General features: G+C 44.1%; 2 protein-coding genes across 2 annotated transcripts; one reads left to right on the top strand and one right to left on the bottom strand.

Annotated features, from left to right (window-relative positions):
* Positions 1–17: 17 nt before the first annotated feature.
* Positions 18–7,734, bottom strand: ccdc135 (coiled-coil domain containing 135). Its single transcript, XM_071542604.1, has 17 exons — positions 7,598–7,734; positions 6,808–6,976; positions 6,180–6,305; positions 5,843–6,037; positions 5,311–5,469; positions 4,572–4,790; positions 4,332–4,445; positions 3,748–3,820; positions 3,463–3,591; positions 3,207–3,335; positions 2,866–3,089; positions 2,548–2,763; positions 2,238–2,348; positions 1,938–2,048; positions 1,453–1,647; positions 628–767; positions 18–105 (listed from the first exon to the last, which is right to left on the bottom strand). The coding sequence occupies exons 1-17, from the start codon at positions 7,732–7,734 to the stop codon at positions 18–20; spliced, it is 2,535 nt and encodes an 844-aa protein (XP_071398705.1).
* A 1,892-nt stretch (positions 7,735–9,626) lies between these two features.
* On the top strand, positions 9,627–16,061 carry lcat (lecithin-cholesterol acyltransferase). Its single transcript, XM_071542617.1, has 7 exons — positions 9,627–9,777; positions 11,901–12,057; positions 12,335–12,450; positions 14,003–14,098; positions 14,392–14,616; positions 15,204–15,399; positions 15,698–16,061. Exons 1-7 carry the CDS (start codon positions 9,627–9,629, stop codon positions 16,059–16,061), a joined length of 1,305 nt encoding a protein of 434 aa, XP_071398718.1.
* The last annotated feature ends 1,246 nt before the right edge of the window (positions 16,062–17,307 follow it).

Raw genomic sequence — 17,307 nt, 5'->3', positions numbered from 1 at the left:
CAGAAGCTGTGATTGGCTCAGTAGAGGAGGTGAGGAGCCAATCGGGGGTCTCGCCGCAGCTTCTCGTCGAGAGCCCGGTACTTCTGAGGAGCCGTGTCCTTGTGCCTGGAACATACACACACACACACACACACACACACATTTGTTAGAGTCAAAACAACACAGAAATGAAAAATGACTTTTTGCCTTTTTAGCTCATTCTAACGATCATACCATACAACTTGGTAATTAATGCCAATTATTTTCTTGTATTTTTTTTAATCAAAATCGCATTACTTTAATTTCCTGGAAAAAAAATCTTTAGTTGTGACTTGCACCAGGAGGCGATAAATTCCAACCAATAAAACCATCACAGACTTTTTTTTTTCTTGTCTTTCTCTCCCTAGCCAGCATCCCATTGGTTTACACTTTTGAATGATCCCTCCTTGCGTTATGTCCTGCCCCAACATCCTGTTTCAACAGGAAATACATCACATTTAGGAAGCGAGATGCTTGCAAATTGCCATTTCATTGTGTCTTTAAATGCCCTCAAGCCAAACTGAACCTTTGAAATATTTGGATCTCATCTAAATTAAAATTTTATTCTGTGGATTCAAATAACATTCGACAACGTGCGTGTGTGTGTACCTGCTGAGGTATAGCTTGAGACCATGTATTCTGAACATGGTGTCGGAGCAGTACGTGAGGTACTCGTCCTCGTCCTCTTTGGTCATGTTGGGCTGATTCTGCTGGTACCACTGTTGCTTCTGCTGCAGCTCCTGCGTCTCCTAAACACAGTTTGTTTTTAGACAATGTTGGTGCACCCACAAAAAGCTTGTAAATCACTGCCATAGTACATACAAACCCAGTCTCTGATGTTCTTCTGGACCAAATTTCATTCAGCCTATGTTATGTTGCAGGACTCTCAAGAAGGTTTTGGCCACCTAGCATAGCCAGTAACTTAGGTACCATTCATCCAAATAACCTGGAGACCCATTTTAACTCTCTTGTGTCCTGACCTAGTGTCTGAAACACATGGCTCTAATAAAGACAGTAGATAAAACAAAAAAATACCTTTTCGAGGTGTGTATGTATTGCACAAGGTTGGCTTACTCCTAGGTCATGCAGGACTTAGTCTCTGGAACCTAGTTCTGTATCTGTGGGTATATACACTCCTAATGTAGTGAATAAAACATGCAGAACTTACTCTCTTGAACCTAGTTCTGTATCTCTGGGTATATAACCTCTTAATGTAGTGAATAAAACATGCAGAACTTAGTCTCTGGAACCTAGTTCTGTATCTCTGGGTATATAAACTCCTAATGTAGTGAATAAAACATGCAGAACTTAGTCACTGGAACCTCGGGTATCTCAACCCCTAATATACCTACTGCAGTAAATAAAACATTCAGAGCCTTGCATGTAGAACCATGTGTCTGTAGTATACAAACCACAGTATGTAATGAGCTGCACCTTTTCAAAGCGTGCTTGTATGCGGTTGGCCTTGTCTATCAGCCGCTGCTTTAAGTCGGCCAGACAGTCTTGGCGGAGCTGCACGGCGGCCGCTTGGCTCACGGTCTCTGGGTTGCCCAGCTGGGCCAGGAAGAGAGCCAGGATGTCCTTCTCCTTCTCCTGCCGCCACCGCCGCTCCTCCTCCGCCAGGCGCTCCTGCCGTGGCAGCGAGGGACTTAGTGAAAAACGCCATACTGAAGGTGTGAGTGTTTCTCTATAATAAAACCATATTTCCCATAAAACCCTTGTCATTGTGTGTGTGTGTGTGTGTTTACCAGAGCCTGGCTGCGGTAGGGGGCCTCCTTGTTCCTCATTCTGTTTGATTGTGTCTGTCTCAGTAACTTTGGAGGCATGCTTTCCCATTCCTAATGCTGTGTGTGTGTGTGTGTGTGTGTGTGTGTGTGTGTGTGTGTGTGTGTGTGTGTGTGTGAGTGTGTGTGTCTCACCATATCCTCTCTCAGGCGGCGGGCCTTCTCAGCGCAGGCTGTGCTGTAGATGGAGAAGTGGAGCTCAATGCCACTCTCCTCCTGCTCTCTGGAGGATAGGATGGCTTTCACCTGCACACACACACACATATATATACAGTGAGTTGTGACACGTATTGTACATTTCACACACATATGTCTTTTAGGTGCTGTAATACTTAAACATGTGCACACACACACACTCACATACACACATACATGCTCACACACATGTGCACATAGACATCCAGGGTTCATAGGAGATACTGAGGACAAGGCTACCTCTTTCTCAGAGTCTTTGATCCGGAGAGTCACCTTCTCCTCCTCGTTCATCAGGACCACCAGCATCTCATACAGGTGCAGGTTCTTAGGAGGATTCTCAAATGGATCCACCTGGACATCCCCCAAACACACACACACACACACACACACAGAAACAAATATACTGAAATGGTGTTTTTTACAGGATTTATCTCATCCAAAACGCAGCTCAAAAGGCTTCTAGTTTGAAAAATCTGTGAAATCAGCTGTACAGCTTAGAGTGTGTGTGTGTGTGTGTGTGTGTGTGTGTGTGTGTGTGTGGTCTGCGTACCTGGAAGCCGGAGACCATGTCCGGCGTGAAGTCCTGGGCCTTCTGTGTTTCTGTAGACTTGCGCGGTTTGATGAAGCTCCTCCTGGCGGGGATGAAGCGATCGTCTTCCAAGTGATAGGTCACCTCGATGCGCTCCTCGGCCAATAGGAACACCCGCTCCGCCACGTCTTCGCTGGCCGGCTTGGACCTGTTCCTGTGGAAACGCTCCACCACTTTCTGTTTACACACACACACACACACACACAAGCACCCACACACAATTTGTCTGATTAAAAAAAATCAAGTAGGTCAAAGCGTTTTTTTAAAAACTATTCTTACCTGTAGCGGTCGGTTTCCCAGCTTGGGGGTCTCTCCCGGTCCCAAGACCCGGACGTGGCGACCGAAGACCACGTGCCGGTAGTAGAGGAAGTCGTCCCGCTCCTGGAAGGTCTCCGTCATTTCCCCCGGCAGCTCCGCCCTCCGCGCCAGGCCGTCGGCGCGGACGTGGCCGTAGAACTCCATCTCACGCTCGGTCTCCACGGTCAGGGTCAGGTACCTGTGGGCTGAGCCGGCCGGCGAAACAAGCGCACCATCACTGAGGAGATCGACTCAAGTTTTTTTTGGGGGGGGGGGGGGGGGGGGGGGGGTTTCATGGTACAGCGGCGAAAAAGCGGGTTTACATTTGAGGCAGAAACTCCGTCCGGGTCTGAAGCGTTCTGTGGTGACGTTGGTGGCCTTGCTCAGCTCCCTCTCCTCTAGATGGTCGTGTCTGTGCTGGTACCACTCCTTCACCACGCTGGCCTCAGTGCCTACAACACACACACACACACACACACACACACACAACCCCAAGAATAGCATTAAACATTAGATTAATGAGATTCCTTGATGTTTTGAATTCATTCATTCATTGATTCATTCGGCTGGCAGACTCACAGTCCAGGTCTTTGTATGTGGTGAGGCGTGTGACCAGGCCGTCCGGCAGCAGGAAGGGAGAAAACCTCTCCAGCTTCGCTTTACGATAGTGGGTTACCTTCACTCCGCCCGGCCAGCGAGTCTCCATGTCTGAAGAAGAGAGAGACGGCGGTTTGTGGACGCTTTACAGTACCAAGGTGCCATGTCTAAATGGGTTTGAGAAGACAGGGTGGTTAAAACAGAGAGAGAACTGAGAGAAGTAGAAACATGGAGGCGGTCAGATAAATCGAGCTCGTGTGTAGCTACCTTGTTTTGAGACGGTGATCTTGCTGACCCAGGATCGCGGCATCTCAAACACCTTGGGCTCCTCGGCCTCGTCCTTCACAACAACAACAATATGTTCAGCATAACACTAACTGAACTGCAGTCATGGTACAATTATCTTTCAGTGTTTCCTTCAGCTGTGATTCTGTGGGGTCAGCTGAAAATTTGACCATGCAAATGTATCTTCTGGCCTTATTGCTCAAAACAGTTACTATTGTTATTGTAGCAAAGTTGTCCATATATCACGGTGTAAATTTCAGTCAACTTGGGTCTCAAAAACCCCAAAATCAATCCCCCTTTCTAAAGAAAAGTCTGATGTTTCATATAAAACCCTCCTGCATGTCAATCAGAAACAGAGGGACACAGAGAGAGAAAAGAGAGAAAAGAGAGTGTGTGAGAGAGAGAGAGAGAGAGACAGAGAGAAATGGAAGTAAAAGTAAAAGTCAGGGCAAAGCCAAGTTGTGACACTTAAAGAAGAAACGGGAAAAGCAAAAGTGAGAAATTGGTCAATTTTAAGGGCAGTGTCAATTGCTTACACACACACACACACACACACACACACACACCTCCTCATCGTCGTCGAGGATGGCCACCTCTGGCTCTTTCGACAGCGTCTGGCTAGTCGAACCGTACAGCACAGACTCCCACATCACTGCGTTTTCCAGGTCGTACACCATATCCTACACACACACACACACACATAAACAACCATACTCAGGCATAGACACGATATATCTAGTGCAAAATCTTTTAGAAGCTGTGATACAACACACACATACACATTTGATTTGACTGATCTAACTCACAGCGCAGCCGTAACTGCAGTCCTGCATGTTGACCCAGTAGTTGCGGTGGTTCCAGATGCTCTCGATGCCCACGAAGCTGTCATCGGCGGTGGAGTAGCTCCTGCCGGTCAGCGGGTCGACGAAGAAGTTCTCGGGGACCTCCCGGCTCCCCGACAGCACCAGCACCCAGCAGTGCACCCGCAGGCCCAGCAGCGGGTCCGGAGGGGGCCGCTCACTCTCCTGGGGAGGGGAGGGGGCGGAAAAACGAGGAGCAAGGAACGAGAGAAGGGAGGAGTGTAAAGACTGGAAGCAACAAAAATGGTCAACTGGAATTATTTTTAGTTTCAAAAATTCAGATCCTCATGCCTATCAATCATATACTATTTCATTTCAGTGTGTCTAATAGCCTACAACTTTTTATTTGTAATAGCAGCAAGACAATTAGCTGACAATATAATACAATATCCAACTTTTTATCTAAGAACAACATCTAGCCTACTTATCAAAACCTCTTTATTATTCAAATAACAGAGAGGTTTTGGGTTTTAAATAATGAATTACAAAAGTTTTTCCAATCCTTTGACCCCAAGACAAGTGAGGATTAAAAAATGAAAATTTGACAAACATAGCTTTCAAGAATCCATTTATACCTTTTTTCTTTAGGAAGAAACCTAGATGGAGAATTGTTTGGGGGATGATATCAACTCCACTCCCAGTTAAAATATAGCAGTCATTTTCAACATTAGAACCATAATGTTACCTCCTGTAGTTGTTGAGCTTCCTGTTGTTTTTTCAGCTGCGCGGCCTGGGCCTCTTCCTGTTTCTTCTTCTCCTGTCGCTTCTCAAAGTGACTCTTCAGCTCCCTGGGAGGCTTCGCAGTGTATTTGTTCACCTGTGGCTTCGGCTCTGTTATCGCATCCTGCACATGCACGCACACACAATACATGTACAAACACACACACACACAGGCGGAGTAAGTGGGAAAACAGTAAGAGAGCAGCGGGGAACATCGGGACAACAGGAATACATATTAATTTATGCATTGATTCATTTTCTAAACCTGCTTATTGCTATTCAGGGTCACGCTGGACAGGTTGATAGTCCATCACAGGGCTAACACAGGTAAACACACTCACAATCACACCTATGGGCAATTTAGAGTCTCCAATCCACCTGACTTGTATGTCTTTGGACTGTGGGAGGCACCCAGGAGAACATGGAGAGAACGTACAAACTCCACGCAGAAGGTGCAGCAGTGTAGCTCAGTGGTTACAGCCAACAACAGCACTGACCTTGACCTCAGCGACCAGTAGGGGGCACTCCTGGCGGCTCTGGTTGATCAGACACATCTCCTTGACCGCGTAGCCGCTGACACAGTAGGCGTTGTAGCCGGCGCCGAGCAGCAGGCTGCACAGCAGGGTGGAGAAGTCGAAGCACGTGCCCCTCTGGCTCCGCAGCACCAAGGTGGGGGAGAACAGGTACCTGGGCTGGGAGAGCGACAACACACGCTCCCTTTCAGTGTGTCTGTATGTGCATATATAAATGTGTATTCAAATGCATGTCAAAAAAACAGCCGCTACGGTTGTTGAAAAGTTAGTTTTCTGCACTAGTGTGTGTTGTTGTTCTGACCGGGTCGACGGGCGGCTCCAGAAGCTCCAGCGACAGACAGTCGGCTACAAAGGAGGCACAGCTGTCCCAGCTGTAGAGCTCAGAGTAGGGCAGCAGTGTGGGCCGCAGGGTCGTAGACACAAACTTCTGGTTGTTAAAAAAAACATAAACAGGTATTAGAGAGAGAGGCGTATGGGTTGATTATTTATTTCCTGTATAATATATGGTAGATGTGGGGATTGGGGGTAATTGTGCTTCTGAGACCCAGGTTTAATTTTGCTATATTTGTGATTGCAGTAAGCAATAATGCTAGATGATGAATTTGCTACAGCAGTGAAAAGGATTTGGTTCATAGAGAGCTCAACAGGTAGAAGTGCAAATGTATGAGAGCGAAAGAGAAAAGTAGAGAGTTGGAGAAAAGTTGAGTTAGAGCAAAGCAGATGGAAGAGGGAAAGAGAAGGTAGAGGAACAGAAATAAGTGCAAGAAGGAAGAGAGAAGAAAAGAAAGAGAAGAGAGGAGATTAAAATAAAGCAGATACAGTAAGTTAAGTTGAGAGGCAGGGTATTAGAGTGACATTACTAATGCTAATGTAAGTTAACAGAAATGTCTGTATGTGTGTGTGTGTGTGTGTGTGCCTATGTCATTTACCTTAACACCACACTCGTTGACAGGGCAGAGCAGCAGAGGTTTGCGGTCGGGGTAGAAGTGTGTGTACTGACAGTGGAAGTGGTCAGCCATGGCCAATAGCCGTCGCTCCTGGGGGGAGTTCGCCTTGTAGGAGGCGGGACATTGAGACAGATCCCCTTCCTTTGTCCAGCTGGGGTCGGTTCAGTGAAGGATGGAGTACAAAGATCATTTCAATCAATCAATCAGTGTATCAATTATTAATTAATTTGTCGGTCTGTTTTTTTGTCTATTTGTCTGCCTGTTTGTTTGTTGTTCTGTCGGTCATTTATGCATTCACATCTCACATTATAGTAGCTTACAGGCTACAGAGAGAAATAATATTCCTACTATCTATTCATTGATTCAAACTTGCTCAAACTCATATCATGTAATAGGTGTTTCTGTGTGAGTGTTCCTATAGGCCCACCATTTAGCAAACATTATTATGGAGAAATTCCCTCACCGTGTTTATGATGGTCCAGGTAGAAAGACTTATGAGGCAATGACCATATGCCCTACTTACACTGGACAAAAGTGTACCATAAGTTAATGTCCTGTGGTAACCTCGCCTTGACCCATGGGTCTTCTATTGTCAATAAAGTTTTAGCAACCCTATATACCAGCCTCGAAACAAACAAGATGTCATAAGGATACCCATTTATAACTGGTATGTAAAAAAAAAAAAAGAAGCATTTTCAATATTTGTTTTCTTGCTTTGTGTGAATTGTAGTGACTCGTTTTTCAAGTGTGTGGGTGTATTGAGTAACCTCACAGTGGGAGTTCAGGAGTCCCAACATGGATGTTACGGAAAACATCCTCCAGCTCAGCCAGCTCTTGGTTGCCCTCCTCTGCCTCCGCCTCTCCCCACCCGCCTTGACTCTCACTTTCTGACTGTCGTAGGCTCTCCATCTACTGTAACTTACAGAAACAAAAACAGCAGGTAATGTATTTATTTATATTATTTATTTATGCAGATTTGCTTCAGATTAGATTTAAAGCAGTAAGGGGGTAACATTATTGCAACTGTTCATACAAAGCAAAGGTAACCCAAGGATATAGCTGTTAGTGGAGGGTTTACCCACATTTTTAGGATGACATAAATCTTTATAACATAAAGATGAGTACCATAAATTTAAATTCATGGTACACTCATTGTAAGTACTACCAAACTGATGGACGTTAGGGCATAGGGTCGATTAAGGCGGGGGGAAAAAAGAATAAATTAATGCATTTCTGAAAGAAATATTGATTTTTACTTAACCTAGTTGTTTGTTATGATGATACCCCACTGGAGGTCATAGTTCACTCACCTTTTTATTTACCACTAACGTTACATCACTCATGTAGCTAGCTAACCGTTAAACTTAAGCTAGGTTAGTTAACCTAAACTAGCTACCTATAAATTACTTACAGTTAACGTTACCAACCTGTAGCTGGACTGCATAAAGTGACATCAGGTTTGACATCAGGGAGTGCAGCCGTTACAGAAGCACTATGAAATTACTCCCTTGGTAAACAGTCTTAAGGAGAACAATGGAATTTCAAATTAATAGGTTACGGACGGAGTAACAGATGGTTTGGGGTTGTTTTTTTTGCCTCAGTTTACCTGTTGTGCGCGAATGAAACGTGGAGCGTTGTTGCTACTCTGTGTCCATGGTAACAGCAATGACGTGATGACGTTGTATCATACTGCTTTCCCGTAGTGTCGGAAATATATTTTATTGCGGTTAAACGACCATGAACGACCCAACAAAGTGGTATATGACTGATTTTTTTTTTTTATTTTTTTACCCGAGTTGCTCTGATAAGACGTTTAGGGGGTGGGGGGCATGGAAGTCGTGTCAACAATTAATGGTACTGTCGTGTGTTTCTATTTTCACTCTCTGTTAAACTTTTAGTTGCTCATTTATCTGTTCAATAAATAGATTAAAACATCAACTGCATGCCTGGTGAGCATTTTACCCCGTTAGCTCTGTGCACCTTGGTTTCTGAAATGAATAAACAGCAACCAAAAAGCACTTGACAACGACTATATTTACCATTTCCGAAGATGAACGAGGAAATTACGAGGAGCACATGAAGGCAGCATCAGTTTAACGGAAAGTTCTCTAGCTTCCACAGATTCTTCTGGATGTGAAGTGCCAGTGGAAGTTGTGCCTTTGAAGTAGGTTATCGTATGCTGCTAACTTTAGCATATTTTATAAGCATACTGTTTGTCTGTATTGTAAACGCGTCTAAGTGTAAGAGAAACTGTCTCAATCCTGCATTATTTATCAGTATTTGCAATCCTGTTGAATTAAGCCAATATGTTCTTGAGTACAAACGTTTACTTGAATTTCTAGTCACGGGATGACATGAATATTGTTAATCATTCACCCTCTATTGCGTAAATACATGTGATTTGGAGAAATCAATAGGGCAGTGGGTAGCTTACTGGTACACGTTTTATTTGTCCGCGTGCGTGCGTGTGTGCATACTTGCGTGTGTGTGCGCGCGCGCGGGTTGAGTGAGTTAATTAATCATCCTTGCCAATGCAATGAGTGATTCAGACATTATAAGAGAAGGGCCAACGTGTGCCGAGCCGTTGCATGTTTTATCCCCCGGGCTGGAGGCTGCAGAAGTGAATTTATGTGGGCCAGGTAACTTAAAAGCCTGACTGGACTGACCTCATGTTTCCCCCGCCGGCCGGCCCGCCTCTCCCTCCCCCCGACAGCATTAAAGGCCCTCTCTGCATCCTGACCTACTGAGACCAAGACAAAGACAAGGTCCCTGCTCTGTCTGCCACAGCTGGAGAAGGAAACATGGGACCCGCGGCAAACTTCTGCTCGGCGCTGCTGGTGATATTTCTGCTGGCGCTTCATCACTCTTCGGGTTTCTGGCTCGTCAACGTCGTCTTCCCTCCCAACGCCCAGGCCAGAGTACCAAGCAACAACACTCCGCCGCTCATCATCGGTAAGCAGCTGAGTCTGTTTGTGTGTTTGTCTTCACTTCACCTGGCCGGACATCTTGACATCTTCTGTCTGCCTGCCTGATGTTGACAAAGCTAATCCGTTATGCCGCAGCAGTAGGCATTGTTTTTTTTTTATCATGCGAAATGTCAGATGAATCTCTTTGCTGATATTTTTTGCATGCAACCCCACTCCCCTAACGCTAACCCCATGTTGAAAGTCCAAAATCAGGCAGTCTGGACACACACAGGTCGATTTTGCCCCTTGAAACTCCAAAGAATCAATAAAATCCCACAGGCTGAGACAAGCAGGGTCTATCTGGGTTTATATATAGTCCACTCTGCTCTATATAAGACAGATACTCTACTGTAGTGTGGTTTGATGTTACACAAGACTGTCTCTGAAAACCTTTTTTATATATTATATATATTATTTATACACAGAGGACTGAAATGGGCCTAAATGTTTGTAAATCTTTTGAGAGAGTTTGACAGTCAACATGTTGCCTAGTAAGCACAAAGTCACAAACACTCACCTAGCTGAATACATACTATGCACAAAGCTCTCTGTCTATTTATTTGTATCTATGTATGTATGTATGTATGTATGTGTATTTATTTTGGAAATATTTAGGTATTCTATTCTATCTATCTATCTATCTATCTATCTATCTATCTATATATATATCTATCCATCTATCTCATTAGTGGGTGGTTTATTTATTTGAAGTTTAACAACAGTTAGTGGGCCAAAAGTGAAGGATTTGGGGTTACTGCCTCCATCCCATCTCCATCAGTATGTATTTGTGTTTTGGAGAATGTTGTGACAACAGGGAGAGCTATAAAATAAAGAGGAGATATGAAGAGAGGAGGGGAGGAGATCATCGATGCAGTCGCTGTTCTATAGTCCGTCTGAAGGTTGCGGTTTGGGGTTTTTACCCCTCCCAGGAGACCGACCAGAGTTCAACACGTGCTCATAACATTATGGTGCAATGGAGTTGCATACATGAGTACACTGTACTCTGTACATTTGACCTTGTATTTCACTGTGTGTGTCTAAAAAAGACATAGTATGACCTAGCTAAGTGGGACCGAACCGTGCTCCAGATCGGTGGCCTCTCAATGAGTACAGATCCCACACCACGACTGCAGAGGTTCTTCATCTTCATCTCATCTCATCACTCCCTCTTCCTCTTCCTAATTCTCCTCTTCATCTGCTACTTTATTAACATGCCATTACACCATTTGGCAGGTGTCAAACAGCTTTTAGACAATGTGACGCTAAAACTCTTCATTGATATACATTCTTTTAGGCAGGGTTCCTCTTAAAGTAAGGTGACCCTGCCAAGGACATGTTGATATACTTCAGTAGCTTTGGCCAACTGCCTTTGCTCTATGCTCCTTCTCTCCATGTGGTCTGCATTCTCCTGGTGAATCCCAGTCAACCAGGAATCTGGCCTTGCAAGGTCCAACTCAGCCAAGCCATGTCGTCCTCATCTGACGCTGGGGACCACATTGGAAATGGGCCTACATGTTGTGTTCTGCTTTCACATGCCATCCTCTGGGTTTATCTCAGAACTTAAGATCTTTGACATTGGGAACTCAAGATGTTTGACATGGCTTTTATATGCAAAATAAATCAGTCAAACAATCAATCAGTCGATGTATCAGTTAAGTCAGTTAGTTTGCATTCATTACGAATCAGACTTTGAAGCCTGACTCTACAGTACAGTAGAGTAGAGTCAGGTTATGACTCATTGCTTGCCTTCAGAGGTCACTGGCCCGGTCTAGACACATACAAACTACTGACCGTGTGGTAGAGGAGTTCCAAGTGAGGGACGGTCAGTAAAAGCTATTGGTTTATGGTCTATAGTTGTATTACTATTGTCTTTCTTAAACTATAGGCCGGGGACAAAAAATGGTTCACAGGCCTGCTTCCTATGGAACGCTGTATTTACTTTTCTAACCTGTCACCCTTTATGATTAGTGACCTACAGTGTACTTAACCTTTTGGTACTTACCTGGCAATTTGATGAATATACATGGACATTCATGTTTTATACAGTAGAAAGAAACATCAAGTCTATAACATTTTTGTATGTGTGTGTGTGTGTGTGTGTGTGTCCAGTGCCAGGGAACCTGGGGAACCGTCTGGAAGCTAAGATAGACAAGCCGACCCTGGTCCACTGGCTGTGCTACAAGAAAACTGAACACTGGTTTCCCCTGTGGATAGACCTCAACATGTTCATGCCCATAGGCATAGACTGCTGGATTGACAACATTAGGTAACAGTGACCCCTTAACGTCTGTCTTCTAACTGTAGCCTTATGACCTTTCACCCAAAGAAAGCATAGTGGCAGTGTTTTCTATCTACATTTGATCTACAAGTTCAACTTTTTTTTACTGTAGTTTACAGCTGGAAAATATATTTTTTTTATATGTTGTATATTTCCCCTTTCTGTTTTCAAGTAACTAGAACAGGTTTGTTCATTACATTAGACAATGCTTTTTGCAGATAATGATTTGTAGATAATAATATTGGTGCCCATATCCGTGCCCCAGAATTGTTTATAACAGGACGACTCGGCGGTCATCCAACTCACCAGGGGTGGAGGTGCGGGTGCCAGGATTCGGGCAGACATATCCCATCGAGTTCCTAGACTCTAACAGACTGGCTGGTGAGAGAAACACATCTGTTATTGGTTGCTTAGTGGTCGGGGACTTCTGAATTTGAGTGTGATTCTTGATCTTTCCTTGCATATCTCTGTACTGCACACATCAAATAAAGCAGAAATGTCAAAATTAGGTTCCCTGAAACCCAAAATGCAGTGGCAACTGAGCTGTCAAACATTTGGCTCTGTACTTAATATTAGGGTTAGACCAATATATTATTTTGCTAATATAACAAGCCAATATTGGCCTTTCATTAAAAAAACAGATATCGTTGCCCACTGCTGATATGATGGTGGTGATGGTGGATACGATTGTTCGGAATTATTTGACACGAAAATCATCAAATTCAGACATAGATCATCATCAACACAGATCATCATCAACAAATATTCACCTATAAACGAAAAACAAAATAATGAGAATATACAGATATATGTTAAGCATATAGTACTGTATCTGTTGTTGGGTGCTGCCTTCCCTTGCTTGAGGTTCATTCAGTCAACCAGAGGGAAGAAGTGGGCCAAAGACTGTGGTTGCTTTCAACAAAAAGTTTTTTACGAAGCGTGCAGGGTGAGGGATGGTGGGAGAAACTGTAACTTAAATCCTTCTTGGTCAGGGTCTCAGCTGGTTGCCAGCTCCGCCTGGGGAAGGAGAGAAGAGTGAGAGTCTGGGTTAAAGCACTATAAAGGTTCCTCTAGGTCTGTCTCAGACCAGGTACCAGCATCTGGAAACAGTTAATTCCAAACAGAAGAGTCCACGGTTCATTCCAACATCACACATCAGAGTTTGATCAACAGCAGCATAGTTCCACCTCTATATAACGGACGCACACGGGACATGTAGCTGTGTACCGGCACCGGGTTACGAGCTGGCCTGTACCGGGAGTCCTGGCACACTCTGCCCAGCTGTCTGGATTCCAGAAAGCTTCAAAGTAGGTCATGGTAATTAAGGGAATGCAGCACACCTGTGGCTGTGTGGCTGCCTTCCCAAGTGGATAGCATTGTAAAGCGGTATCTGCCATCAATGACCCGCCCCCGTGGCCTACAGTGGTGACGCAACGGAGCATCGGGGTGCCACACTGTTTATGCATTCACGTGCTATCGGATAAATCGGAACAACACATTTCCGAGTTATGACGCAATGGTGACCTTTAACCTTCTGAACAAGGTGAAAAAATAAAGTTTTGTGAGTACAGTAAGAAAACACATACACATGCACCTTTATTGCAAGTTTGAAGTTAGCTAGATGAACCTAACATTTGTTTGAATGAAGTTCGTCCAATTATCATGTTTAGCTGCAGGACGTCTGTGTGTTTGTTTATTGTGTTCTGGGTTTGATTTTCTGACAAAATAGCACATGAACACAACGCTGTTTAGTAGCTGACTTGGAAGTCCCGGATGTCGGACCTTCCCACCAGCATATGAACGCACAATATTCATAGTTCACTGTATAATGTTTGCCTGTTTTACACCATATGTAAGATCTTCACTGCTCTTCGTAGCTTTGATTCAGATCATGAGGTCTGCTAGTGACTGAGTCTCTTGCTGTGTTTTGCAGGTTATTTTCACACCATGGTGCAACATATGGTCAACATGGGCTACATCCGCAACCAGACAGTCCGAGGAGCGCCGTACGACTGGAGAGTCGCTCCTAGTGAGTAGCACAAATACACATGCATGCGTGAACGTTTTTTCCTATCCTATAAATCATTTCGCTACCCCTTAACATTATCTCACGACTGCCCTATCATGAGCATATATATAGTGCTAGAAACTGTATTTTTCCAAACCTCACTCTTTCTAGCTCCCTCAAATCCTCATAATCCCTAGCCTGCAACAACAGCAAAACTACTACTACTACCACTACTAGTACTACTAATTAAGTACGGTATTAAGAAGTGATATAAAGGACAATACTGATTTAACACTCCATCCCTCCTCCCGCAGACGAGAACGCAGAGTACCTCTCCAAGCTGCAGGACTTGGTGGAGGAGATGTACGAAGAGTACCGGCAGCCCGTCTTCCTGCTGGGCCACAGCATGGGCTGCCACTACGTCCTCTACTTCCTCAACCACCAGCCTCAGGCCTGGAAGGACAAGTACATCAGGGGCTTCATCTCCCTGGGAGCTCCTTGGGGGGGCGCTGTGAAGCCACTCAGGGTCATGGCATCAGGTAACGGCACCGCATAGAGAAGGACAGGGCTGTTGTAGAATCAGTGATACAGTGGTAAATAGAAAGGTAGGTGAACTATGACTTCTAGTTGGTGGTGATCATGAGGCAAACAATCACCAATATAAACAAGAATCAATTACATTTTCAGACGAAACACAATTCGTTTTTTCTCTCTTAAAAGACTCATTTTCATCAGTTTGATACCATTTAGTATGATGCATACTGTGAATTCTCCTCATAAAGATTTATGCTGACCTTTTTCTCTGAGGTGGCAAAGCAAAAATATCAGTATCAATATTTATCCTTCAGGGGTCAATAGAACAAAACAAACAAACAAAAAAATTGAAAGAAAATTATTATTACATCAGTAAAGTTCTTAGATTACGAGTTAGGACCTGAAACTTTACAGGGCAGCTTTGTCACACATTCAAATGATTTGACTGAATTTGTTCTCTTTGATCCATTTAATTAAGTGCATCCTGCAAAACTGTACATTTTTTCCTTCCTATATTGGCATCTGTAACTGAAAATAATGTGATGCTTACTCTAACTCTGCCATATTTCATACGTCCTCCGTCTCGCTGCAGGTGAAAACGACGGCATCCCGATGATTTCCAACATCAAGATCCGCGAAGAGCAGAGGATGACAACGACTAATCCCTGGATGCTGCCGTCCGAGCAGATCTGGCCGAAGGACCACGTGTTCATCTCCACGCCGACCTTCAACTACACCAACCAGGACTACCGGCGCTTCTTCACGGACATCAGCTTTGAGGACGGCTGGTAACTATCAGCTTTAACGTTATTACACAATCAGAAATTGGGCCTTATTCTCCAAAGGAAACCTCACATCTTTATCTGTGTTTCACTTTAATTGCAGAGAATTTACTATAATCCTGAAACCAACCCAAATACATTCATGTGAACACAATAACTCAGGAACAACTTTTGTAGTGCAAAAACTGCATTGACTTAAGCTTGCAGAAATCATTTCTTTGTAACCACTGTTCTACATTTGATTGACATCTCCTTTTTATTATCATTCCATTTGATAAATCCCTTGTCCTGCTGTTTTCTCCAGGTACATGTGGGAGGACACCAAGAACCTGACTGCTGACCTGCATCCCCCCGGGGTGGAGGTGTGGTGCATGTACGGCGTGGGGCTCGCCACTCCGGTGACATACATATACGACGAGGAGTTTCCCAACGCCGACCCGGTGGACTTTATTTACGCCGACGGGGACGACACGGTGGACAGCTTCAGCATGAGCCTGTGCAAGCGCTGGGTGGGTCAGCAGGAGAAGGCGGTCCACGTCACGGAGTTCAGAGGGATGCCCCACCTGGATATCGTGTTCCACGACAAGGTGCTCAACCAAATCCAGCACATCCTGGAGGGCAATTCAGACACCCCCGAAGAAGTCGACTGCAGACCCGGAACAAAATAGCAGACAAAATGCATTTCAGTGTTTGGAAACAGAAAACATAAAGGAGTGCTTGATTTGTACGTAGCTGGCAATTTTGAGGCTGCTCAAGTGTCAAGCAAGTAGCTCTAATATTTAAAACCTAAAGTCTTGTCCAGGTTTTAGTAGCACCTCCTCAGAACACAATCAAGTGCAGTGGCTTGAATCCCAAGCCACTCTGGACTAGCATGTGATCCCTTGGCCCATAACCTTGATCCCTAATCTATGGGTATGGGTTTGACCCTGACCTGCTGTCTTCCCCTTCTGATAGCAATATTTTAGTGTGGGGAGATGTGATCAACTGTAATGAAGTCTACTTTGATTTATCTACCTTATATTTGATGGTGATTATGATAATGATTGTTATTTATAATAATCATAATAATAGGCATATTTTCTCTGTTATGATGGTACATTTCACAAGTTATGTACTGTAGCGATCACAAAGTGACCAACAGAAATGTCAATCAGTGTGTGGTTTTATCTCTTTGGCTAAAGCCAATTTCATTGTTTCATTGTGTCTTTACAGTGCCACTCAGACAAAACCTCTGCTATCCTGGTTTGTTTTCTCTTGATGAATGATTAATCGTCTCATTACTTGTAAAACATGACATGGGTGAGCTGAACCATGCCCTACTACTGTTTACAACTACTTCTGCAGCCTCTCCCCCTTTACCTCCCACCCACCCACCAATACCTGCGCACACACACACCCACACTCACCGTATGAAAAATCTCTATATTACTTTGGTGTTGCCTAGGTCTGTGTCTGTGGTAATCAATAGTTAGGTTATAGTGACCATATCAGTATATTTTATTTCCTCTTATGTCAGTAGAATAGTACTATGAGGACTTATAGTTTTGCTGTGCTATTTGTATATCATTGTAAAAAATATATTATAGGACTGCTTTTCTTCAGGGCACATACACATGCATAGTCACATATACAGTAGGACTTGTGGTGTGAACTGTGAAGTGATTTGAATGTTTTATACTGCCATGTATACATGCCGAATTTATTTTAATGTTTCCAGTGAAATAAAGCAGCTTTTATTACAAATTGTCTGGTTGCTAAATGATTCGTGCTTGGATCTGTTTTAGATTCATGACAAATCCCAATCGCCTCCTTTTGCGTTCGACTACATCTGAGGTCGATTACTTAATCACTTCTGACTCGACTGTTTACGTTGTGATGCTGGGTGGATTGCTCTGTGCTCTGTTGTGAGCCTCG

Source organism: Centroberyx affinis, unplaced genomic scaffold (genome assembly GCF_046629955.1).
Source record: "Centroberyx affinis isolate AG114_WGS23_722 - 3 ecotype Tasmania unplaced genomic scaffold, CSIRO-AGI_Caff_v1 ptg004133l_1, whole genome shotgun sequence".
In the NCBI taxonomy this organism is placed as follows: Eukaryota; Metazoa; Chordata; class Actinopteri; order Beryciformes; family Berycidae; genus Centroberyx; species Centroberyx affinis.
Note: the sequence above shows the minus strand (reverse complement) of the source record. Positions and strands in the feature narration are given on the sequence as shown.